Source organism: Brachycentrus maculatus, unplaced genomic scaffold, assembly GCF_059751285.1.
Source record: "Brachycentrus maculatus isolate JH-2025_06_01 unplaced genomic scaffold, ASM5975128v1 h1tg000234l, whole genome shotgun sequence".
NCBI classification, from domain to species: domain Eukaryota; kingdom Metazoa; phylum Arthropoda; class Insecta; order Trichoptera; family Brachycentridae; genus Brachycentrus; species Brachycentrus maculatus.
Genome location: NW_028280985.1, coordinates 579,416 through 604,825, shown reverse-complemented (window position 1 = coordinate 604,825; position 25,410 = coordinate 579,416). Strand labels below are relative to the sequence as shown.

The 25,410-nt window shown below is 35.7% G+C and overlaps 1 protein-coding gene across 3 annotated transcripts in view; it reads right to left on the bottom strand.

Moving 5' to 3' along the window:
* Positions 1–25,410, bottom strand: part of LOC148306654 (influenza virus NS1A-binding protein homolog) — a 90,401-nt gene that overhangs the window by 1,598 nt on the left and 63,393 nt on the right. For 2 of the 3 annotated variants that reach the window (XM_088264603.1, XM_088264605.1), the window contains 13 exons: positions 15,260–15,396; positions 12,761–12,844; positions 11,552–11,683; positions 11,021–11,194; positions 10,508–10,669; positions 8,690–8,831; positions 6,947–7,093; positions 6,199–6,426; positions 5,696–5,811; positions 4,059–4,227; positions 2,635–2,838; positions 1,007–1,150; positions 37–258 (listed from right to left, as the gene is read on the bottom strand). In XM_088264603.1, coding sequence (XP_088120729.1) covers positions 37–258; positions 1,007–1,150; positions 2,635–2,838; positions 4,059–4,227; positions 5,696–5,811; positions 6,199–6,426; positions 6,947–7,093; positions 8,690–8,831; positions 10,508–10,669; positions 11,021–11,194; positions 11,552–11,683; positions 12,761–12,844; positions 15,260–15,396 — 2,061 coding nt within the window. Of the gene's footprint in view, positions 1–36; positions 259–1,006; positions 1,151–2,634; positions 2,839–4,058; positions 4,228–5,695; positions 5,812–6,198; positions 6,427–6,946; positions 7,094–8,689; positions 8,832–10,507; positions 10,670–11,020; positions 11,195–11,551; positions 11,684–12,760; positions 12,845–15,259; positions 15,397–16,689; positions 16,850–25,410 lie in introns of those variants that run through there. The other variant, XM_088264604.1, reaches the window with a different exon arrangement.

Genomic DNA, 25,410 nt, shown 5'->3' with positions numbered 1-25,410 from the left:
GGTTAATACGAGTTGTTTAATGTAATGATCACTCACCCGAGTATCCGCCGACGGCGTAGAGCCGGTCCCCGAGCGCGGCCAGGCCGAGCCCGGCACGCTGCTCGCGGAGCGGGGGCGCGGGTTCCCAGGCGGAGGCGCCGGCCAGCAGCAGCTCCACGCTGCGCAGCGAGTGCACCCCGTCCGAGCCGCCCGCGCACGCCAGCCGGGCGCCCCACGCCGCCACGCCGCATCCGCGACGCGCCACCGACAGACTGGGACCTGCAGGTGTGGCCAAAATGTTATACTGTCTCTAAGGTAACAAAATAAATAGTATATAGTCTCTAAGGTAACAAAATAAATATAGAGAGAGCTCCGCAGCCTTTTCTCACCGACAATACACCAAAATTCTTAAGGTGGGGACTGACCAGAGTGTTTTGTCGTAACGTAACATTCACATCCGCATCCGATTTGGATTGAAAGTTTTACTTAGTAAATACCACTATTTCTTAAAATCTATTGTGACATGTCTTTCAATCCATTCCGCATTATTCTCAACCTTCTTCCCATTGATAAGATATATAATTTTTTTTTATAAAAAATAGCTCCAATCCCCTTTTCAACTTTTGTTCCATGTCCCAAGGACACAACTCTAAAATTTAGACTTAGCTATTATTTGCTAGTATGTATTTGAAAATGATGCTGAATGCATCGAAGCACGTGTCACAATAGATTTTAAGAAATATTGGTATTTACTAAGAGAGTAAAACTTTAATTAAAAATAGATAGATTTTACCACAAAGTGACTGCTGAATCAATCAATGAAATCATCAAAATATTATTTGGTTGTAATAATAATAATTCTATACTACAATTTGAAAAATAGACAGTAATATGATAAATAATTCGTCATTATGTATTGAACACATAATGAAAAATTGTAAAATGTCAAATTCATCAAATTCGACTGAGGCACACGGGCTGCGGAGCACTGATATAGAGTCGGCAATGTTGGCAAATGGCCACCTACCGAAATGCCACGCTCCCGGAGTGGAGGTGGGGTTCGGGATCAGGTCGGAGAAGAGCTCCGTGGTGGCGAGGCAGTTCCACGCGTTGCAGCCCCCCACGGCCCACAGGGCGCCGCCCCACACGCACACGCCGGCCTGGTAGCGACCTGAGAACAAAACATTCATTCACTCATTTGTACATAATAAATTGGATTTTGTATTACACGTATTGTCCAGGTTTGACCTGTTAACCGGGCGGGACGCATAAATACGTCAAACGCAAACAATATCGGGTACGGGAAGGACATATGAATACGTCCTTGAAATATATGTTTATTATATTATATATATGGACATATATTTATCCAACAACAAAGGTTATAGTCATCCATACATGTCTCGACATGAATTTAAGACACGGAATGAATCAGTATTCGCGCCCGTTACAAGTTGCGTAATTGGATAGCGGACCGCCCGGTTAACAGGTTAAGGGCATACTCAGCAGTGGGAGTCGGTGACTTTTTATAAAAGGGATGCTGGACATCAAATGTTTATACTCGTACTTACTACGTACTATATATCAAATATGCACATCTAGACGCTAGCTCACGAACTAGATACAATTAGGTACCGTAGAACGGGGCTACTTGAACTTTGATGTGTTACTTGAACCCAGTACAATTTTTTTTATTTAGATCGTGGTATCGATCAAAGTATCGTGACAATAAGTGTCACCTGTCAGGGAAACAATGAATCATGGTGATACGTTCATTATTGTAGACCAAATACAGATTTCATTTCTTTGTTCTACGGTACCGTCTAAAATTATCTCCATAAATCCAGACTAACACCTTCTTTCAAATCTTCTTCAAACCCTTATCCATACCCCAACGGCGCGTGGGTAGTTGCATCATACAAACGCAGTGTTGTCTTGATTGTAAGGAAGGTGATCAGCCCTCCCCTTCAGGTACCAGTCCAGGGTAATATTGGCTAAATATTAGAGTGAAAAAATCACTTATATTTATTTGACCCCCCCCCCTCTGGGAATTAAACCCAGAACTTCCAGAACGGTAACCGAGCGTGCTGACCATTATACTACAGAAGTGGACATCTTTCATATAAAAAAAATTGAAAGAATTTGATAAAGTTGAGACACCAATAATATTCATACATATCGCTCACTACTTTCAACAACGTTATATATCAAAAATCGTCAATTTTCAGTTGTACATGTTTTCAGAATGCCCAGAAAATGTACTACATCCCAGGAAAAGCGGCATATTTTTAACTTAATATTTACCCGCTACAGGGCAGAAAGTGTTGTTTTTGCATTTTGAAGAAAAGGTGTTGTTTAATTTTTTTTTTAAATATACTAAATATTTTTCAAATGGAGAAAAAACATTCAGGTTTTACCTAAAAAGATCTGTTGCACAGTAAAAAGTTTAATAAGTGACTTGATATTTATATTTAATACATTTTATTGTATTTTTAAACTTTAAAAACGATCTCCTGAAAAATCAAGTTTTCTGATATTTGACGTTGTTGAAAGCAGTGAGCGATATATCATCCGTAAGGTGAAGAATCCAGTGTCGAATAATATTTAAATTGTTAACGCATAAAACCTACAGCGCTCGATGAAAAGCCTCGTTACCTGTGTTCAGTGGCGGCATCTCGGTCCAGGTGTCCTCGCGGCTGCTGTAGAGCTGGCAGTCCCGCACGCCCGCCTGGCCAGCCCAGCCCCCCACGCAGTACACGAGCCCCTCGGGGCCCCCGCAGGCCCCCGCGTAGCTCCGGGCCAGCGGCAGCCGCGCCCGCTTGCTCCACGCCTTCTTGCGGTTCTGCTGCACTACGGGAACTGTAAAACAAAAACAAATTAGCCGCGAATTTCTCGGATTTCTATTGCTATTCAGACGCAGAAAATGTTCTTCTAAGTCTGTTAAATATGAGTGAGCAGCAGGCACCTTGGTGGTTGGAGCACTACGTGCAGCGCAGTCAAGGGATAACTGGAGAAGAGTCTTTGCTTCGGCAAGGGTTACAGTGATGAAGACGACAGAGAATAATAATTGATTTTTCAATCTAATATTGGTTTTACAATTCAATAAACATACAGTGTAAGTAAGTCCCTCCTACTCTCCGGTTATTATCCGAGAAAATGGCAAAAAAATCACCTTTTCTTTCTACAGAATTATGAAAATAATGTTCGCTGTATTCATGCCTGACAAAATTTTGCCATAATAGGTGCATTTATCATGGGTTTATGTACTTTTGTAATTTCAAAGGTTGCAAACCATTGTAAATGTAAATAATGTACAGTTTTTTTTTTACATATTATTTTTTTAACTATTATAAGTTAAATGAAATAAGATTTAGAAGTATTTTTTTGTGTGATAAATTTTAAAACGTGGAATACACAGACCTACGTAACAGTCGGGACAATAATAGCGAGTTTCTCGCCTAATTTTTTTCCCGCGTTGGTCTATTTTTGCATATCTGGTATTCATTAAATATTTTTGGAACAGATATTATTAATATGTATTAACTTAATAATAATATGTATTAATAATATGTATTAACTTTTAAAAACGTCTGAGACATTACTATCTGTCATTAGAATCCTAACTGTCCATCAAACCTCCTCCCTCTACCTCCTTCCCTAAACTCCCTTCTTCCTTTGCCCTCCTTATTCCCTAAACTCCCTTCTTCCTTTGCCCTCCTTATTATCGTCTTTTGTTAATTTATGTTTTTTTTTAAATGTCAATTTGTAATTTATGTTTTTTAAATGTTCAAGTACTATCTACCCTCTGATTGCAAACGGCTATATATGGTATCCAACGTTTTGATCAATATCACTAGTCCGTCTTTGGTCGGTTGGAAGATATTGCTTTTTAGCAATAAGCCCGCCAATGTACTTTTTATTTTCTGTACCTGAAGTTTAAATAAATAAATAAATAATTTTCGTGCACTATTTTATACGTGATACGGGTTAGCACGCTCGTATGTATAAGGCAGTTAATCTTTTACGCAGCATGGTGGATAGTTTGTTGTTCAGTGCATATAAGAGAAAGCGGTGTTTACCATTATTGATGGTCGCATCCTCTATACTGCCGCTCTGGCTCTCGAGAGAGGCGCTCATGGACCTGCCTGAGGAGTCTCCGGAGTCTTCCGGGGGTGCCGTGTACATTTCCACGCTGTCCAGCTCCAAGTGGCCGTCACTCCCGCCCACCGCGTATATCCTCTCACCAACCTACAAACAAAACAAAGCGTATAACCATTTACAATATAATATCAGGAGTATAACTAACGTCTATGAAATCAACTAACTTATTGGTTTACATTGATTTATTCTTCAATTCCGTGCTCTCCAGGCCGGCCATACAAAATGAGCGCATAATGAGAGTGCTCTCCTTTGAGCTTTTCGCAGGCTAATATCATATCCGATTGGAATATTTTTAAAATTAGAATATATACATAGATACATCTACATATTAGGAAATAGTAAAATATTACAATTTATCGATATTATCAAAGTTACAGTCATCTTTCTAAAGGCTTTCCCTGATCTCTGATACTCTCTGAGTCTCTGATACAGGGTTACTGTTTTTAAAATAACTTTATGTTTTCGTGCAACACTCAATAAATTGTTATAGATATTGTGATAAAGTTATATTACTTGTTTATTGACTTGGCGTTTAATTTGTAGAACTCCATTTTAATTTATGTATTAATTTTAAATCAAACACAGATTTTATCCATTCCGAATGACATTCGTTTGATAATGCCCTAACAAGGCGAAACAATTGTCACAATATAATTTTTTATGTGTTTTTTGTTAATAAAATACAACTTAGTAGACTCAAAAAATCTGTGTTTGATTTAAAATTAATACATAAATTATATTACTTGTGTAGCATGATATGTCCTCTATAAATACCATTAAAAAATACAATATTTTGTTGATATTCAAAATAAATTTTCATTATTTTGTGTATGTGAAATTAAAATAGTCGTTAGTGTAAATAATTCTTTAACATTTTTCCCAAGGGCTGGGTAATTTTTTATATAAAACAGTCTCCATATCATTCATCGTTAAGCCTTGAAACGGTTAAAAATATATTATTATGAAAATAACTTATTAATTTATTATTTATTATTTATTTTGACCTCACTGGGAATCGAACCCAAGACCTCTGGCAAAGTAGTCAAATGCAGTAATCATTACACTAGATGCAGGAATTAATGAATGCAAGCATGAGCAACAATAATGAACAGCACATTTAACTTGTCCGGGATTGTGACTGTACATAGTCATCCGGACAAAACTCTCCTCAAAGGAGTATGGGCGTACATGAACGCCCGCGCTTATAAATAAAACCCGGTGACATTTATTTCTAAAATGGCACTTTTACTGCCATTTGTGATTATATTTAAACACTTTTCAAAACCACATTTCATTATAGCCCATGACATTTTACATTTTACACAAAGTTTGTGTGACGTCATCGTAATGATATTGTCAAAGAAAAAGGATGAAATAAAGGATGGATAATTTTAATATAAAACATGTTTACTGGTCTAAATATTATTTATAGCACAAAATATTTATCCATGAGACCATGATAAAAAATTATAAAAAGTTTGAAAAAAAAAACTCACTCCTGGACAAGTTAATGAGCACAAATTATGATGTTTGTCTATCTCTCTCTCTCATTTACCTGTGCGATGTTAAACCTTCCTCTCTGTTGCCTCATGTCAGGTAGTTGGGTCCACCTATTTAGTTCTGGATCATAGCTCTCCACGGAATTCAGGCATTCCACACGGTCATAGCCACCTGAAAATAAAATTTAAAGTAAAACTTAAATTAAAAATGGATGGTAAAAGATGCTTTTAATCGTTTCCCGCAAACAATGTGTCAATACGTTACGCGAGCATATACACTGCCTGCGTCACACATTGACGTACACTCAATTGGCCCCGCATGAGGTGTGTTAACACACTAAGGACGGGAAAGGTATTCCTACCCATTCCTACTTAAGACAGGAAGGGTATTTTTACCTTCTGCGCCAACTTCATTTCAAAGGTAGGGTTGCGGGGGATAGAATCTGGCTGCAAGCAGCAACCGATTGAAGGAAATGGAAAGGTACGGAAGAGGCCTATATCTATCAGTGAAGGACAGAGGGCTCATGAAGCAGAAGAAAATACAATTATGGGCACTCACCGCACACAATGATCTTCCCGTTGAGCACGGCCATGCCGTGGGCGCAGCGCGGGTGGTCGAGAGGCGCCAGCGGGAGCGCGGCAGGCGCGCGGCCGTGCGGCAGCGGCAGGCCGGGCGCGGGCGTTGAGGCACTCAGCGGCGACGGCAGCGGGGACTCGTTGAGGCGCAGCGAGGCCGACACCAGCGCCAGGTGGCCGTCCAGCGTGCACAGCGACAGGAATGTGTGCTCTGGAATCGTACGAAAATTATCATCTGGGCAATATTATCTCATCTGTTGAGAAAAATTTGACAAGTGATATTGGGCTAGTTACTAACAGTCCATCAAACTTTTGTAAATGCCCAAACTTCCATATTCTTCTTTATCTATGTGGAGATGTTTAAAATTGTATGAGTTTGAGTGAAGGGCATTACTGCTACATGGGCATAGTAGGAAATAGTAGAAAAGTAAGAGGTATAGCATGAGAGAAAAGGTTAATAGAAGGAATGGCTAGAGCACTTGGGGTTCATAGCCCTATTTGTAAGTCTTTAAAGAAAAATAAATTTGGGCAGCAAAAATACACTTTTCCCCAGAACCCATAATGGAGGGAAATTTTACATGTTTAAATCTCATTTTCGCTCCATTTAGACTGACAACACTGCTCCAGATAGGCAAGAACTGAGTTAACTAGAAATGTTAGTTCTTGAGGACCTGAGCTACTTTGGGCACGAGAGTCCACCACTGCAGATACGGGTCCGTCTGGCAACTTACCGGCCAGCTTCTCGCTGACGATGACGGCCCAGTCGTCTCCGGGCTGGCGGTGCGCCCTCTCCACGATGTCTCGGGAATACACGGCGGATGGTCGGCTGCCGTTAGACCCGTTGACTGCTGCATGACCATTGCCATTTTTCTTGCCATCTGGATAATAAAAATATTAATACATTAAAGGGGAAGAGAAAGAAGACGTTTCTAGAGAAATCATGTGGGAAGAGCAAATTTGGATCGAAAGGGGGAAAATAGCAGTGGGCAGCAGCATAAGAGGTAGCAGACCCCCAGGAAGACCACCTTAAAGATGGAGCGATAGCTGGTCTTTCACCTCCCAGGAGCAGACCAGAGAATAACAGAACAAAGTCCTAAACAAAGAAGAAGAAGATTATTCAAGCATGGATTTAACCCCTTACTGGTCCAATGTCGAATCTCATTCGGCATCGATTTTTTTCTCGTAAGTCCCATATGGAATGTCATTCGACATTTTTTTCATCATAAGTATTATCATGTTAAAATGCAAGCTCACATTTTTTTCACTCTTATCTATTACAATAAGTGGAACAGAGCACAAATGAATTTTTGCCCATTGGAATGTGTAACTGTCTACGTGTTTTTTTTTTAAATTTTTTAGGGAATTTAAATTTTACTTGGATAATACCAATATTTTTTTCAAATCTATGTATAACATGTTATAATGCATTTCGTATCATTATCAAAAGAAAATGATGTGGAATGCATTGCAATAGATTTTAAGAAGTGGAAATGCCACTATTTGCCAAATAAAATGTAAATTTAAAATAGGTATTTTCAGAAAATGACTACTGAACCATTTAATGAAATATTTTTAACATTTTACTTATTTATAACCTCTTTACACACAGTTGGCACACGCTGTGATACATTTGATGATGCCCCAAGTGCATTTGGCACACATTTTGTGACCCGGGCGGTACTCAAAATTCAAACCTCAATTCCTCTGGACTGAGAGCTGACAAGGAAATTATTTTTGGTTTAAAACGTAACTAACGCTAACTCTTCATATATTTTGTATAGTTGATGAATGAAAAATAGTGTTTAATACTTCACATTACTGAAATCAGTGGAAATACTCCCAAAGGAAAATTTTCCTTTTGTAGAGGTATATAATAGAATGGGGATGATAGCCACTGTAATTTAATAAAATATATTTGCGTCTCTCTCACGCCTTAATGATAGAAAGTTATCAAACTTCTTCAAACTCTCATCAAAATATGTTGTGCAATGTATACCATGATTTCAAGCGGAAGTCCATTCCGCTCAAAGGGAATAGCCTGTTTAGTTATACGTGTTAGGTATTATCACGACTATGATTGTCGATAGGTGCATCATATAAACACAGTGTTATCTTGATCGTTAACACATGAAGGAAAGGTGATAAGCCCTCCGCTTCAGGTACCAGTCCAGGGTAATATTGAATAAATATTAATGAGCAAAAATCACTTACATATATATCTCTTTGAGACCTCAAGTCTTATGAATATTATTTATTTGACAAACCCCCCTCCTGTGTATCGAACCTGGGACCTAGAGTGCGGTAGCCAAGCGTGCTGACTACATATTACAATATAGAGGCGGACAAATAATGATTATTTAAAATAAAAAACAGATATCAGAAATCTCGATCAACGGCGATCTCCACACACATGCGCACATAATACGCGTATGCTGCTGTGGACACTCGGCTTTACGCAATGCAAAATTGTTTACTTTTAGGGCACTTCAGGAGCATCCTCCGGTAGTCCTGCAGCAGCGGGGTGTCGGAGTGCGCAGGCGGGAGCGCGGCGCAGTCCTTCAGCCCGCCTCCGCCGGCCACATACAGCAGGTGAGTCCTCCCCACCAGCTGGTTGATCTGAGAATGCAAGAACACATGGTTAGGGTTGTTAGAAAACAACTCCTTAAAATACTTGGTGAATTCATATATTTTTTCTATGTAGCTTTTTGATTTCTTAATATGTATATATTTTTCTGTGTATAGCATTCTATTTTCTCTGCTCACTCCTCTGCGTGGCAGCGGCGTGATGGTGAGTTAATTATTTTTCAATAAATTTGAAGTTTTTACATCTCCAGACAATTGCAAATATTCCTTTTCAACTGCACCCTCGTTGTTCTTTATTATCAGAAACCTAGATGAAACTTATGTGAGATTCTTTCCCGAATTGTATTATATATAAATGATTCCTATATAAACTTTATAAAATTAAACAACTTTGTTTAAACCACTTTTTTATTATTAGTACACTTTAACCAACCGGTTTCAACAAGAACCTCAAAACAAAGTTGTTTAATTTTATAAAGTTTATAAAATGTGCCACAAAGTATCTGCAAAAAACATTCAAGAAATTCCTATATAGATCAAATCCAGAATTTCTGAAGATTAATTTGGACACACTCAAAATATTCTGAATTAATTGAGGTAATTCTCATGCAAAATTACCGATTTTGATTTTTCGAGTATTCTGAACCAAAAGAGTATTGGCCCCGTATATGTTGCAAATTTCGGTCGATTTCGATGCATTTTTTTCTTTCAGGTAGTAAAAAGTAAAATATGGTGAATTTCTTCCATTGAGACCTCTATACTCGACGCACGATAGTTCACGAGTGACCTGACCAATTGCAATACTTTCAAAGAAGCGTTTGTAGTATACGCTCACACCTTCACGACGCCATATCGTACGATCCGATGTTACCAATTACAAACGAGATATACATACTTAGTTGAAAAAAAAGGGGGCAAAATACAAAATTACTTATTCCCAACCCAATTTTTATTTATTTATTTGAATTTCATGTATGGAAAAGAAATAATTACATTGGCGGGCTTATTGCTAAAAAGCAATATCTTCCGACCAACCAAAACCAGACTAGTGATATTGGTCAAAAATGTTTAATATCTTATATAGCTGTTTGCAATCAGAGGGTAGATAGTACTTTTAACAATATAAAAAAAAAACATAAATTACAAATTACGGCAGCAGGTAGAGGGAAAAACTAATGGATGATATATCATAGGTGTACTGGCAAAAAACGTTAATTCGAAAATATGGAATTTTTACTTAATGATATATATTATAAAGTTTTCAATATTCTGTAAACTGGCAAAATACTCGACATTCTGATAACGAGAAAGAAATACTTCAACATTTTGTAAACTGGCAAAATAAAGTTTTTTTTTAAAGTGAAATACATATTTGTGTTTTTATTATTTACACAAATATTTCAATTTCATACTATTTCTATGAGCCTAAGCGGCTATTTATTAGAAATAGGTATCAAGTTGTAGTGGGTTTGAACCGAGAAACTCTGACTTGAGTGGTTTTAAAAGTAAATTTAACTTTAAGTTTAATAGCGGGTATTTTATTAAGGCTAAAAGCTTTAAATAACAGGGATTATTCAAACGGGGATTTTAGACTTAACGTTGCCAGTATACCCATGATATATAGATGGTAAAAAAGTTCACTTGAAATATTTGCTCTCAAAATGTGCTCACACACAATTCCGAAATAAAAAATTTAAAAAAGACATTACCTCAACTTGCTCGTCGGTGATCTGGTCCCGCAGCCAGATCTGCAGCAGCTCGGCCAGCACTCCGTGCTCCATGCGGTCCATGTCCCGCTTCACTGTGTACAGCACCTCCACCTGCACCAGCGGCAGGGCCGACAGCGAGCTGCTCTTGTACAGCGACGAGAACTGGAACCAAACGGGAATGTCAACCACTACACCAAATGGACGACCACTGCATTAAACAGATTCAATTCAATTCAATTTATTTATTTATAATTAACACACATATTACAATCTTAAAATTGAAAGCGTATACATTAAAATACATTAAAATCTGAAGCGGAGGGCTGATCACTTTTCCTTCATGTAAACGATCAAGATAACACTGCGTTTATATGATGCAGTGCCCTATGCACCATTGGGGTACGGACAAGGGTTTCATTATTATTCATTAAAACTTATGTAAAAAGGTTTGTTTTATTTGGAGTTTTGAGTCAATGGTGGTCAGCTGGCACAGTATAGAAGAGCTGTACTAACATTTTGGGCAATGTACTTGTCGACGTTGGAGCGCGCGGGGCCCGCCAGGCCGGGCAGGGCGCGCACGGCCAGACACGTGTCGCGCGCCAGCCACGCGCCCGCCAGGAAGCGCCCGCAGCGCGCCACCACCGCGTCCATGCGCAGCTGCCACGCGCACAGGTACACCGACTTCACCTGCCAAATCAACATCGCATTTAAAAATGTGCTAATTCATTTATTGTAACTGCAGACAGTTGGTAGAATTCCATAATATTTGTTGGGTAATATATCGCTCACTCCTTTCAAGAACGTCATAAATCAAAAATCGTCAATTTTCAGTTGTGCACGTTTTTGAAATGCCCAGAAAATGTACTATATCCCAACAAGAGAGGCATATTTTTAACTTAATATTTACCCGCTATAGGGCAGAAAATGTTGTTTGTGCATTTTGAAGAAAAGGTATTGTTTAATTATTTTTCTAAATATACTAAATAGGGTATAATAGAGTAAATTACATCAATCAGGCGAATATAGTCAACGGAGACAACAAACCTGGTTAGCGGGTACACTCAGCTTGCCGGTGTAGGCATAGTCAACCAGACTCAGGAGGGCCCTCCTTTCACAGGGCCCGCTTAGCTTGTAGGACAGGGGCAGCACCACGGCACTTGAGCCCCCACTCCGGTCCTAAACAAATCAAAAGGGACAATTGTACAACACAAGGCTATTAAGAAATTCAATGAAATTCGAGGAAAATATAAACTTGGCCTGGTTGAATGAGTAGACATTGTCTTACCTTATAAATATTCGGCACCTAAAGTGCTTCCAAGTGTTTATTATTAAAGATAAAACACTTGCATTAGACCACTAATTGAGATATATTTCACACGACTAGTTTAACAACTACAGATGTTTCAAAACTAGGCGTGTGAAATAAAACTCGATAAGTGGTTTAAAACAAGTGTTGAATTTTTTAATAATCAACATGTTTTATAATATTATTTAGTATTAGGATTATAATCACACACATGAGAAACGCCAGATAATACGATTTTCATTTTTATTATTTAGCTTATAATTTGACCAGATAATTTATTTACAACACCCGTAAATGCCCAGACTTCCATATTCTTCTTCATCTTTGATGAGATGTTACAAAATAATATGAAAATAACTCCTGTAATTGGAGATAATCCAGATTTTGTGAACAAGTATTTGGATACACTCAAAATGTTGTAAACATGTTTTAATGCTAAACCACAAAGTTAAAAACAAATGAATAAACAATATTTTGATAAAAATTTAAGGAACTCAAATTTTAAACGAAATCGAAATACAGTTTAAAGTTTTCTTCAGTAATTTTACCCATTGACTCCTCCCCTGATCTGCATTATTCTTAAGATATGGAATTCATCTGCGGTGCATTTTAGGATTCTCAGGACTAAAAATTGACAGCTATATTCTTTGCTTTTCTCGCTTGCGTTTCTGCTCTTCTTGTTTCGGTTTTGTGCTCTCCTTGTTAGGGTTTGAGTTACCTTATTTATATATTATTTTGAGAAATAAAAATACTTTGTGTTTTGATCCACTCACATTTTTATTAACCAACTGGTTTTGGCAACAACCTGTTGCCTTCTTCAGGGTTTAATTTATGACTAGAGTCATAATGCTTTATGCTTTGTTAATGCTTTCAATATTTAAAACATACCTTAATTATCATCGTATACTTTCCGTATTACTAGAGTCTACAGTGAGTAAATGCCGTACCTGATCTGCGGTGAAGAGTTCCATGAGGTAGGGCGAGGCGGCTGCGAGGACAGCGCGATGGGCAGGAACTTCAGTGCAGCCGGTCTGTACAAAAAGAAAAATCAGTAAACTGTTTTGAACGAGTAAAATTAAATTTAAATTAAAATTGAATATAGTGGGAATATTAGTCTTAACATATACGCTTAACAAGTAAAAGTATTTTTATTCTCAATATTATTAATATTCAAAGCATTTACTTTGTAGTTAGTCATTTTTACTTATTTATTTTTTTACAAAAATGTTAATAATATTAGTATATAACCACTCACCGAGACATAAAAATCGGGGTGAGTGCTTGTATACTAATATTATTAACATTTTTGTAAAAACATAAATAAGTGAAAGTATTTTTTTTCATTTAATCAATAAAAATGAATTACATTTTTCTAAAAAAAATATTTTTTCTCCCATACAGTAATGAATTAAAATAGACTCTTTTTCGTTCGCCTCCGTAGTGTAATGGTCAGTACGCTTGGCTACCGTTCTGGAGGTCCCGGGCTCGATTCACAGGGGGGCGGGTCAAATAAATATAGGTGATTTTTTTCACTCTAATATTTATTCAATTTTACCCTGGACTGGTACCTGAAGCGGATGGCTGATCACCTTTCTCCTTCATGTGTTAACGATCAAGATAACACTGCGTTTATATGATGCAGTGTACTATGCACCATTGGGGTGCGGATAAGGGTTTAAAGACAAAATAACTTTTCTTAAAAACTCAAATTTCCAATATTTTACTGGATTGTCACAATTGGTCACAATTCATTTAGATAATTGGAGTTCAACTTTACTTTAAAAATTCACTATTCACTATTCTCATTTAGAAATTTCTTAATGTGATGCATTATGGAGGGGGGGCAGAGATAACACATGACAGCAGTGTAGTTATATATCGTAGTCGTACAGGAGAATGTAACCAACTAACAAAACGTAAAGTGTTCAGGAGGGCCATTTAAGTCACTTTTGCTTGGCAAGAAAATAAAAATCTACGCAGTTAGTCATTTTTACCAAGTCAATATATTATACTTCCAAGTTTAAAATCCTTTGGGATGTTTTTTAGGGCAATATTAAGCTAGTACGATATCAAATAGTCAATGATCACTTTTTCGTAAAAAATGCACTTGGTCACTTTCTTCTGTATGACTACGATATTTTGATACTATTCTCAAATTGCATGTTTAAATATAATAACTACATTTGTTTTACTTAAAGTTATTTTAATAAAAAAATTGTATCAAAGCCCATGAAATCTGATTGAAATAGTAGCTAGAGCGCAATTTAATAAATTGACTGATAAGCTTTACGTTATAGTTATTACCTGGATTCGATCGAGCGATTAATTGCCAAATAGCTACTTGATTGCAGATATAATCTTTATGCTAAGCAAACATTCTGGTGAAAAAACTAAGTAAACATATTAAGCAGTCTATAAATCAATCTATTTTTATAATTTCATTAATTGATTCGGCAGTCACTTTTATGTTCTACTTAGTACTCACTCTCATGTTCTACTTAGTGAATACCACTATTTCTTAAAATCTACTGTGACACGTGATTCCACGCATTCCGCATCAGTGTTTGAAAATTATGTGGAATGCATCGAAACACGTGTGACAGTGGATTTTAAGAAATAGTGTTATTTACTAAGTATTTTTATAATGATAAATTTATATTGCTACTTTCCTTTGGGCGATTTGCGACACAACAAAAACCAAGCAAATTTGTACAAATAGCAAAAAATATAAGCAATTAACAAATACATTCATAATTTCTGTACCAATCGTTTGATTAAAATGATTTTTATTATATTAACTACCAAAAGCCGACTAGTCGGCTTTTCGCTGCTATACGTAAACGACCAAACACCGATTAGTCGGTTTTTCTACCCTAAAGTACTAGAAAAAATTCTACAATTATGTATATTTCAATTAAATTTCAATTTCAATTTATTTATTTCAATTAATATATACATTACAAACTATATAATATTTAAATCGTATGCATTAAAATAAAATATATGCAAGAACTATTGCTAAAGGTGTAGAAGAATTCCGCTTCGGAAAACTCCTTCAGACACATGGAACAGATCAATATCCAATGAGATATTGTTCAACATAGCGGTAGCTCTTCTTACAGGCATAACCATCGGCATGTTGGTCCTGTGTATAGGAATGTGAAACAATCTATGCCAACTCTGTCTTAGGTAACTATCGGGAACATACAGACCTATGTTCCGGATAATTTGAGGATTATCGATCATACCGCGCAACAATCGATAAAAATGCGTATATAGCTATATCGATTACAAATTTTAACTATTGATTTAAAAAGGATATTTACTAGGAACTAAAAATTTAAAAAAAAAACATGCACTATTATTTGTTAAAATTTTACATGTTGAAGACAAGACAATGGCAGAACAAAAAGTGGTGGATTCAAATTGATAGATGTAATACTCACGTAGAGGACCACGTCGCAGAAGTGTCGGTTCTTCCTCATCATGTTGAGGGCGCGCATGGCGGCGGGGACGAGCCCCTCGTCCTCGAAGCACAGCGCCCCGCCGTCCTCCCCCCCCGAGCCGTCGCCGCATCCTGAGCCTGGGGACAAGGAATGACGTCACATTACATAGTGTTCTCGAATCCAAGGTGGAGGTGAGGGTTAATGTCGTATTGAATGGTACTATCGAATTGAGGTAAGAATGAGGAACAATGTCACATTACATGCGTTCTCTCAAATTGAAGGTCGGGGCTAGGGACAATGTCTTATTAGAATAGTGCTCTCAAATTGAGGTAAGAATGAGAGGCAATGTCACATCACATGTCGCTCACTCCTTTCAAGAACGTCATAAATTAAAAAACTTGATTTTTCAGGAGATCGTTTTTAAGGATTAAAAATAAAATACAATATATCAAAAATAAATATCAAGCCACTTACTGAACTTTTTACTGTGCAACAGATCTTTTTAGGTAAAACCTGAAGGTTTTTTCTCCATTTGAAAAATATTTATTATGTTTGAAAAAATAATTGAACAATACCTTTTCTTCAAAATGCAAAAACAACACTTTCCGCCCTGTAGCAAGTAAATATTAAGTTAAAAATATGCCTCTTTTGCTGGGATATAGTACATTTTTTGGGCATTCCGAAAACATGCACAACTGAAAATTGACAATTTTTTATTTATGACGTTGTTGAAAGGCGTGAGCGATGTGTACTCTCAAGTTGAAGGTCGGAGCTAGGGACAATTTTTTATTACAATAGTGCTCTCAAATTAAAGGTGAGAACGAGGGACAATGTCACATTACATGTGTACATGGGGCTAAGGAAATGTCTTTTTAGAAAGTGCCTTCAAATTGAATGGAAGAATGAGGTACAATGGTGATAAAATTGTACTAAAAAGCGCTTTTACTCTCAAGTACAAGTCTTTTTTTAACCCTTTAAGTGCCAGGAGGTAAAAGGAAGGCTGTTTGTTACCAGAAGGCTATAACATTTGAAGAAAATTAAAAACTGACAAAATTAAATTCATGTTCTGCGAAATAAAATTTGCAACACGAAAATTTTCGTGATTGCGGTAGATCGAAAACATGCCGCGGCCCGCGATTTGGACAGCCCTGGCTTAAATTAACAGATGACAGGTCGCCAGACCTGTAAATGTCAAAACTTGAAAAAAATAATTACATATTTAATATATTGTATTAAATGCATTGTTAACTTTGTGGTATGGTAATATAACACTCTCCTCATCATTCATCGTTCACTTCGTGTAATACCACTTTGAAAAACGGTAGGTACTTCATGGCTACCGATTTATGAATGATCATTCCATCATCAGGTCAAATGAAGACTAAATAAAAACAGTTAAACAAATATTTAAAAAAAAATCATAATCTCACCCAAGTCCTGACACATTTCAGCTGTTCCGCGTATAGACTAGACACAATGCACGCCGTTAAAACATCGTCGACATCCGGAATCGATATTGTATTTTATGGAGCTAGTTAGTTAGTTATCTGCAGGTGTTTACGAGTTCCACTTCCTTCTTCCGTCACTACGTCGTTAGATTAGATCGACGCGTGTCAATATCATAAAACTGTCGCAAGCACTTGTGAACAGGTGATACTGGCGTCAATCGTCGCCATCAGTTGTCACTAACTATTCGGATTATTTTATTTAACGCTGCGAACCTTTAACTATGCGAGATTTTATTTATTTATAAGCAGTTGAACTTCCATAACATAAAGAACTTTTACTAAACGAGGTTTTTACGTGTTTACACTTTTATTGTTTGTTTCCTTTAAAAAAATTGTTTAGTTTACACCCGTTTTACTTATGTACGTATGGATTTATATATTTATATATATATATATATATATATATATATATATATATATATATATATATATATATATATATATATATATATATATATATATATATATATATATATATATATATGCAAAAATTAAATTAAATTAAATGTAGTTTTGTGTAGAAAACATTAAAAAACGAGCTTTTTTCTGTTTTAAACGCTCTACAAGTCTGTTTCTAGTATAAAGTTAAGTATTACAAGTAAAATTTTTACGAATCAATGTGTCCCATCATTTGCATTAATGATTGAAGAATTAGTGTCACGCTGAGGCCAGTAACTATATGATTTACCCTATTTTCGATTTCTTGGTGATAAGATTAGGTACTGTGGATTTCTGGCTAATAAGATTAGGTGATCAGTCCTGCGCTTCAGATACCAATTCCAGGGTAATATTAAATAAATAATATAGCAAAAAAAATGGTTGGATTTATTGTAACCCCTCAATATATGGTGTATTTTTGTTCTATCCTCTCTGCATACTCTCTCGGAAAGCGGCGTGGTATTTATTTAGTCAGGTTCATAAACAGGCACAGCACTGACAGCGTCCTTCGAACGTCGTTCAGAAAAGACTTGAAATAAATCATTTACTAGGTAGATACCTAAAAAGTATACGTCCATAAATTAGGTCAAGATAAGCTCGCAAATATCTTGGCTGAAACTACTGAACCATCATAACGTATTAAGTGTATGAAGAAAAAACGTCCGACACAAAACTAACGAGCGTAGCTTTTTGACGAGAAATAATCGGTACGTAAATAAACAAGTAAAAATTACAATTTCCTGATGGATGTAGGTCAGCCTCCATAAAAGGGCGACGCTTTGGTAATTTTTCTAAACGAATAATCTGATAACAAAAATGGGAAAAAAGTTACAATCTTGCTGGATTAAGTTGAAAGTAATCGGTATATAACCTCAGTTATCAGTCCTGCGCTCCGGGTACTTGGCAAATGAAAAATCTTAGGGTTAAGCCGCTTGTGCACTACATGGAATTTTACCGTCCGGCAGTCCGGTTTTGGAAATTGAAAGCGACTACGACAGTTTAGCTTGCTCGAATTTACGCGCAACGTGTTTACGCACCGATCAAGAGCACCGATCCGAAGAAAGAGCACAAGCCAATCATCCCTTTTATATGCTAACTGGCGTGTCGGACGGTAAAATTCCGTGTAGTGCACAAACGCCCTTAGGGCGCTTTTCCACTACCCATAATTTTACCATCCGGCAGTCCGGTTTAGAAAAATGAAAGCGACTACGACAGTTTAACGTGATCGAATTTACGCGCAACGTGTTCACGCACCGATCCGAAGAAAGATGGACAAAAGCACAAGCCAATCCAAGCCAATCGTAATTTTAAAACGCTAACTGACGTACCGGACGGTAAAATTCCGTGTAGTGGACAAACGCTCTTAGTGAGCTTGTGAACTAACGGAATTTTACCGTCCGGCAAAATTCCGTGTAGTGCACAAACGCCCTTGGGTCGTTTGTGTATGGGTTTGAATAAAACGTTTAAAACGAAACGTTTATATTTAAACCCGTAGATGGACGCAGCTGTAGCTTCTGAAGCTAGTCTCGACCATATAATACTCGAGTGGTAAAACCCGAGTGTTTTACTTAGAATTTCATCCAAAATTATTATTATAACATTCCTTTTCCCGAGATAGGAGGTGGCCGATTATAAATAACGATCATCCGGTCACGTAGCTTAGGGATTATCAACGAAAGATCCCCAAGGAGGTCGAAGGAGAACGGCGCGTGGTGCCAAAAGCATCGGAAATTGCTAAATTGAACCCTGGAACAACGGGCTTCAGAGAACAATTTCGTCTACAGCCAGGCGGGTCGAGAGACTGCCCCGAAAATAAGTTAATTGCTTTTGTGAATGGTTTAGTCGCTTTGATATAGTAAAACCTCGATATAACGGACCTCTACTTAAAGAACTTCGGACACAAGAGGCAAAAAATACGGTCAAATGTAAAAAAAATCAAAACGTCAAGTTAATATTTTTCTTCAAACCCTTATCCGCACCCGATGGTGCATAGGGCACTGCGTCATATAAACGGAATGTCATCTTGATCGTCAACACATGAAGGGAAGGTGATCGGCCCTCCCCTTCAGGTACCAGTCCAGGGTGATATTAAATAAATATTAGAGTGAAAAATCACTTTTATTTATATATACCTACTGTTGATATTACACATGCTTAAATTCAAGTGTCGCCGCACGTAAACAATTTAAAACGGCCATGATAAACACAAATTACATATTATTTTTTGACATCTCATCAAAGATGAAGAAGAATATTCTTCTCCATCTTTGATGAGATTTCAAAAAATAATATGAAAATAACTCTTGTAATTGGAGATAATCCAGATTTTGTGAACAAGTATTTGGACAGACTCAAAATGTTGTAAACAAATTACATATGTCTCAAAAAGTGCAAACAAAACTTGATTCCTTTCTCAAAGTAGGATTATCGAAAGCAAGCGCGTCAATATCAAACAGCAACTTCACTTTACGATGAGTGTCCGAAGACAACAAATAGAATTTTGTTTTTGTTTTGTATTGTTTATTTTTATCTTAATACAGCGTTCATATTTAAAAAAAATTAAGCCCCTTTTTAATATAACGGACTTTGGGCTTTAATGAACACCCTCTCCCTACAATTAGTCCGTTATATCGAAGTTTAACTGTAATAGAGCTTATCTTACTGATAAATTGAATGTCCGATAAGTATTCGATCGCGCCGAAATAATACATTAATCACGAACATGAAACATGTTTATGATTTTCAATCTTTAGGATAATGAAGATGGAATACGCGCGATAAAACTGCTTTATAAAAATGATGATCGAAGCACGGATAAGAAAAGCGACGGAAATCGATAAAAATCTATTAAAATCGTAAAATCGCTCACTAAATGTGTATTATATATATATATATATATATATATATATATATATATATATATATATATATATATATATATATATATATATATATATATATATATATATATATATATATATATATATATATATATATATATATATATATATATATATATATATATATATATATATATATATATATATATATATATATATATATATATATATATATATATATATATATATATATATATATATATATATATATATATATATATATATATATATATATATATATATATATATATATATATATATATATATATATATATATATATATATATATATATATATATATATATATATATATATATATATATATATATATATATATATATATTTCACGTTTGGGACCGGTCAATCGGCCGCCTAGATAGTGCGATTTAACGCCTTTAGATTATTTTTTGTGGGGCTATGTTAAGGCTCATGTCTTTACTAACAAGCCCGCTTCGATTGACGCATTGGAAGACAACATTGAAGCATTTATTCGTGAGATACCGGCCGAAATGTTGGAAAGTGTATGCCAAAATTGGACTAAGCGGATGGACCATTTGAGGCGCAGCCGCGGTCAACGTTTGAATGAAATAATCTTCAAACATTAAATTATATGGACCGTACTATCGATTCAAATAAATATTTCATGCATTTCTCTGATTTTTATGTGTTTTTTTTCTTTAAAAACCGATAGCTACTAAAAAATCGCCCTTTATTACCCAACAACGAAAAATAACTCCTGTAATTGGACGTAATCAAGATTTGTGAACAAGTATTTGGACAAACTCAAAATGTATAAATTTACGCTATGGGGTCGATGCAATCGTAGATACCGAATCACAGACACATTTTGCCAGAGGATTTTGAACTTTCGCGCGGAGATATCGACCGGAGGGTCGCTTCCCTGACGCGCCGGCAGCGGTGGGAGAGTCGAGACTGAAAACTGAAAACTAACTGAAAGCGGAAAGCACGTGGCCGTTTCAGCCATAGGCACACAGTTCTGTGTGTGTCTATCTACACACGGCATCTTGGCCCGGCGCCAAGTCTCGGCCTAATGGAGCGAGTGCAGTACCGCTCCGAGAAGGAGTTGTCTCGCCAGTCCTAAACTGCTCCGAATCATTCATTCATCAGAAATCCCGTTAACCCTTAATAACTAAACATTCGTCTAGCGCAATTAAAAACGTAATAACTCTTTTCTTTTCAAAACCGTATTTTTAGGTTATTTTTAACACACAAGTCCGCCGATTATTCCGACTCCTGACTTGCGAATAAGACTGTAATTGCAACACCACTTGAATGATCTAGGACGAGCGTAGTTATGGTCGATTGAGATGGTTTGGACATGTAGAACGAATAAGTGAGGAAAGAACGGTAAAACAAATTCATGAGGAGAATGTGATTGAAAAAAGGAGCAGAGGAAGACCGTGAAAAACTTGGTACGATCAGGTATGCCAAATACTTGAAAACGGTCAGGTTAGGAGTCGAAACAATCGGTGGGTATGTATGAGGAGATGCATGAACGTGGAAGAGGCGAAGAATGTTTGCAAAGACAGAGTAGTGTGGCGTTCTATTCTCTCTGCCTACCCCTGCGGGGAAGCGGCGTGATGGTTAGTTAGTTAGTTAGTTAACTTAATCCAAAGTATCGATTAAAAATAGGAACCGGTTACATGGCACTTAAGTTTGGTTTATCAGGAATGAATGTAAGGGACATTTAACAATAAATCACTCTTCCGCACTGCTACTACATATCGCTCACTCCTTTCAACAACGTCATACTTCAAAAAACTTGATTTTTCAGGAGATCGTTTTTAAAGTTTAAAAATATAATGAAATGTATTAAAAATAAATATCGAGCCACTTATTGAACTTTTTACTGTGTAACAGATCTTTTTAAGTAAAATCTGAATTTATTTATTGATTTAGCGTTTAATTTGTAGAACTCCATTTTAATTTATGTATTAATTTTAAATCAAACACAGATTTTTTGAGTCTACTAAGTTGTATTTTATTAACAAAAACACATAAAAAATTATATTGTGACAATTGTTTCGCCTTGTTAGGGCATTATCAAACGAATGTCGAAACAATTGTCACAATAGAATTATTTATGTGTTTTTGTTAATAAAATACAACTTAGTAGACTCAAAAAATCTGTGTTCGATTTAAAATTAATACATAAATTAAAACCTGAATTTTTTTTCTCCATTTGAAAAATATTTAGTATAGTTAAAAAAAGAATTGAACCTTTTCTTAAAATGCAAAAATAACACTGTAGCGGGCAAATATAAAGTTACAAACATGCCGCATTTGCTGCGATATAGTACATTTTCTGGGCAATCCGAAAACATGAACAATTGACGATTTTTGATTTGTGACGTTGTTGAAAGGAGTGAGCGATATATTCAAATAAATATGTATAGCTCAATTTTGGGAGCTTTAGAAAAAAAAATATATATTTAAATAATTGTTATAAGATGATGTCAGTATCGATTTTTCTTTCGGCAGAACACCGTTTGTATAAAACCAAGTCGGAAATGACAGGTTTACTTGCTTCTAGAATGAAACACGTGGTGTCCGTGTTGTGCTAACACTTTTTAAAGCTCATTCATAATTGTAAACACGAAGACTCATCTGCATGTTGGCTTCGCCAAAGCGTGGTCGATTTAAAAAAATGTATCCGCTCTAAAGGCTAAAATGACTCCATGATAGACATTATAGATGATTCTCGTAAGACTCAAAATATATTACACTAAAAAAAACATGTGTTTCCGACACCCAACGCATTCCACCAATCCCAGTCAGGGACCCAAAATGAATGAACTGAAAAAATACTTTACGGAAAGATATTTGTGTAAGTGATTAGTTATATTTTCTCATTTCGCTCACTCCTTTCAACAACGACATAAGCATATCAAAAAACTTAATTTTTTAGATCGTTTTTAAAGTTTAAAAATATAATAAATAGCATTTAAAATAAATATCAAGCCACTTATTGAACTTTTTACTGTGCAATAGATCTTTTTACGTAAAACCTGAATGCTTTTTCTCCATTTCAAAAGTATTTAGTTTATTAAAAAAATACACAATACATTTTCTCCAAAATGTAAAAACAATTCTTTCTGCCCTGTAACGGGTAAAGATTAAGTTTAAAATATGCCGCTTTTGCTGGGATACAATACATTTTCTGGGCATTCCGAGAACATGCACAACTGAAAATTGACGGTTTTTTTTTATATAAGACGTTGTTGAAAAGAGTGAGCGATTTGTTTCCTTTAAACATGCTTATTACATTATGTGTTTTTTCGTGTGCCTATTTAGTATACCCGTTTATTATTTTGAATTTTAATTTTTGCCGTGTTTGCTTCGTTCAATTATTTTTATCTTTTTTCTTTTCTTTCTTATTTGTGTTTCAGTCTTATTAACCTTAATCTAATGCCCCAAAATGAGAAATACAAATTACTCATCAGGAATATTACATATGTGACTTATGTATGTCATATGTTTTAAAATAAATAAAAATAATAAAGATATTAAAAAATATATATAATATATAAACGATTTTTACGCATATAATATTAAAGGCATATTAAATATATATAAAAAAAATAAAAATAAAACCATTTCTTTTACTGGGAATATTTCAACTACGAGGATATGGGCTATGCGACTTGTACGAGGATATGGGCTGTTCAACGTATGAGGGGCTGAAGAGGATGGCGCATGATAGACTGGAATGATGAAAAAAGTATCATTTGTTGCAGCAAACCAATCCACAAGATGGAGACCACAGAGTTTTCATCTAAATTAAAATTTTCCGATGTTTCCTAGCTAGTGAAAAAAACCTGATTATTTTACATAATTCAGAAAAACGTATTTTTGGATCGAATGACTTCAATAATCCAATCATTATTCGAATGAATGAATTAATCGATCGAATCAGCTCGATTACATTAATTTGATCCGTCCCATTGCTAGTTGATCACTCAACAGCCGAGGAAAAATGATGAAACAGGAATATTACGTCTTCTACATAATTTCGGCTATATCCGGGTTGGAATTATCCAAATATTTTGATTACGTTCGGTTGATGGCAATGTGCATTAAAAAAGAAAAGAAAAAACTCTAAATAAATCTCTCCTGTGATCAAATGCGGAGTCAGTACGTGTGTGAAAGTTGTTTGGAAAATAGTACATTAGAATATGTATGCAAAAATAATTATGTATTTTATAATACATACTTATATTAGATTTATTACACACACCCGTTGTTAGAAAGTTAAAAATAAAATCCTACCATATACAAGTAAACATTTGGCAGAGATCACTCTCCATACGGGTGGAATGCCTTATTTCAAAAAAAAAAGTACACATTTTGAAAACAATAATTTGAAATTAATATTTTCTGTATTGATATCTCAACATAGATGAAGAAGAATATGGAAGTCTGATTATTCACAAGGCATGAGAAGTCAAAATATAAAAATAACTCCTAAGTGGAGATGATTAAGGAAAGACTTGTTTTTTACCACTTGAGTTTATTAATGACTACTAGTTTTGGAAGCTTAACATCCATCGTCAGGTCTGTATAATAACTAAAATATAAAATAAATAAAAAACTGTTCTATAAATAAGGAGAGGGGTAAGTCAGGGCAAGGGGGTTAGTCAAGGGGGCAAAGTTTGAAAATAAAGGAAAAATGGAAAGCAAAGGTGAAGAATTTTAAAACAATATATAATTTAATAAATTATAAGATTTTTTTTTTGGATTTCTAAATTTTCTAAATAATTCATAATTTGGCCTTTATGTGGTACAAGGTGTAATAAATTTTATTGGTGGTGAGAGTGGAATGAGTGATTCGTATCAATTATGTGATTTGCGAATTCGGAAAAATAATTACTAACAAGACCGCCACGATGTAAATGTAAATGTAAATTAATGTAAATGTATTTATGTATCTATTCTGTGAAATTTCCAAACAAAATAAAAACTAAACAAAGTGATTTTTTCAGTCTTCAAGAGTTTTTCAGTGTCGTACAAAAGTGTCTCCGGAGCTGTGTGACTTGTGGCAACACAGAGCCGTAATTGGATTAAAGTTTAACTAGATATTTTCATTTCAAGGGCAACACCGGCAGAGGCGGGAATATAAAACGTGCACAGAGTGTAAACTACATAAATATACAAACCCTTTGCGTCTTGAATAAATAAATCCTCAGTCACGTTACCTGTTCTGTAATGCTGGGTGACATGCTGTTATAATTTCAGGCTATTGCCATGACCTCAAGGTTGTTTCGCAGAACTTAAAAGTAAATTT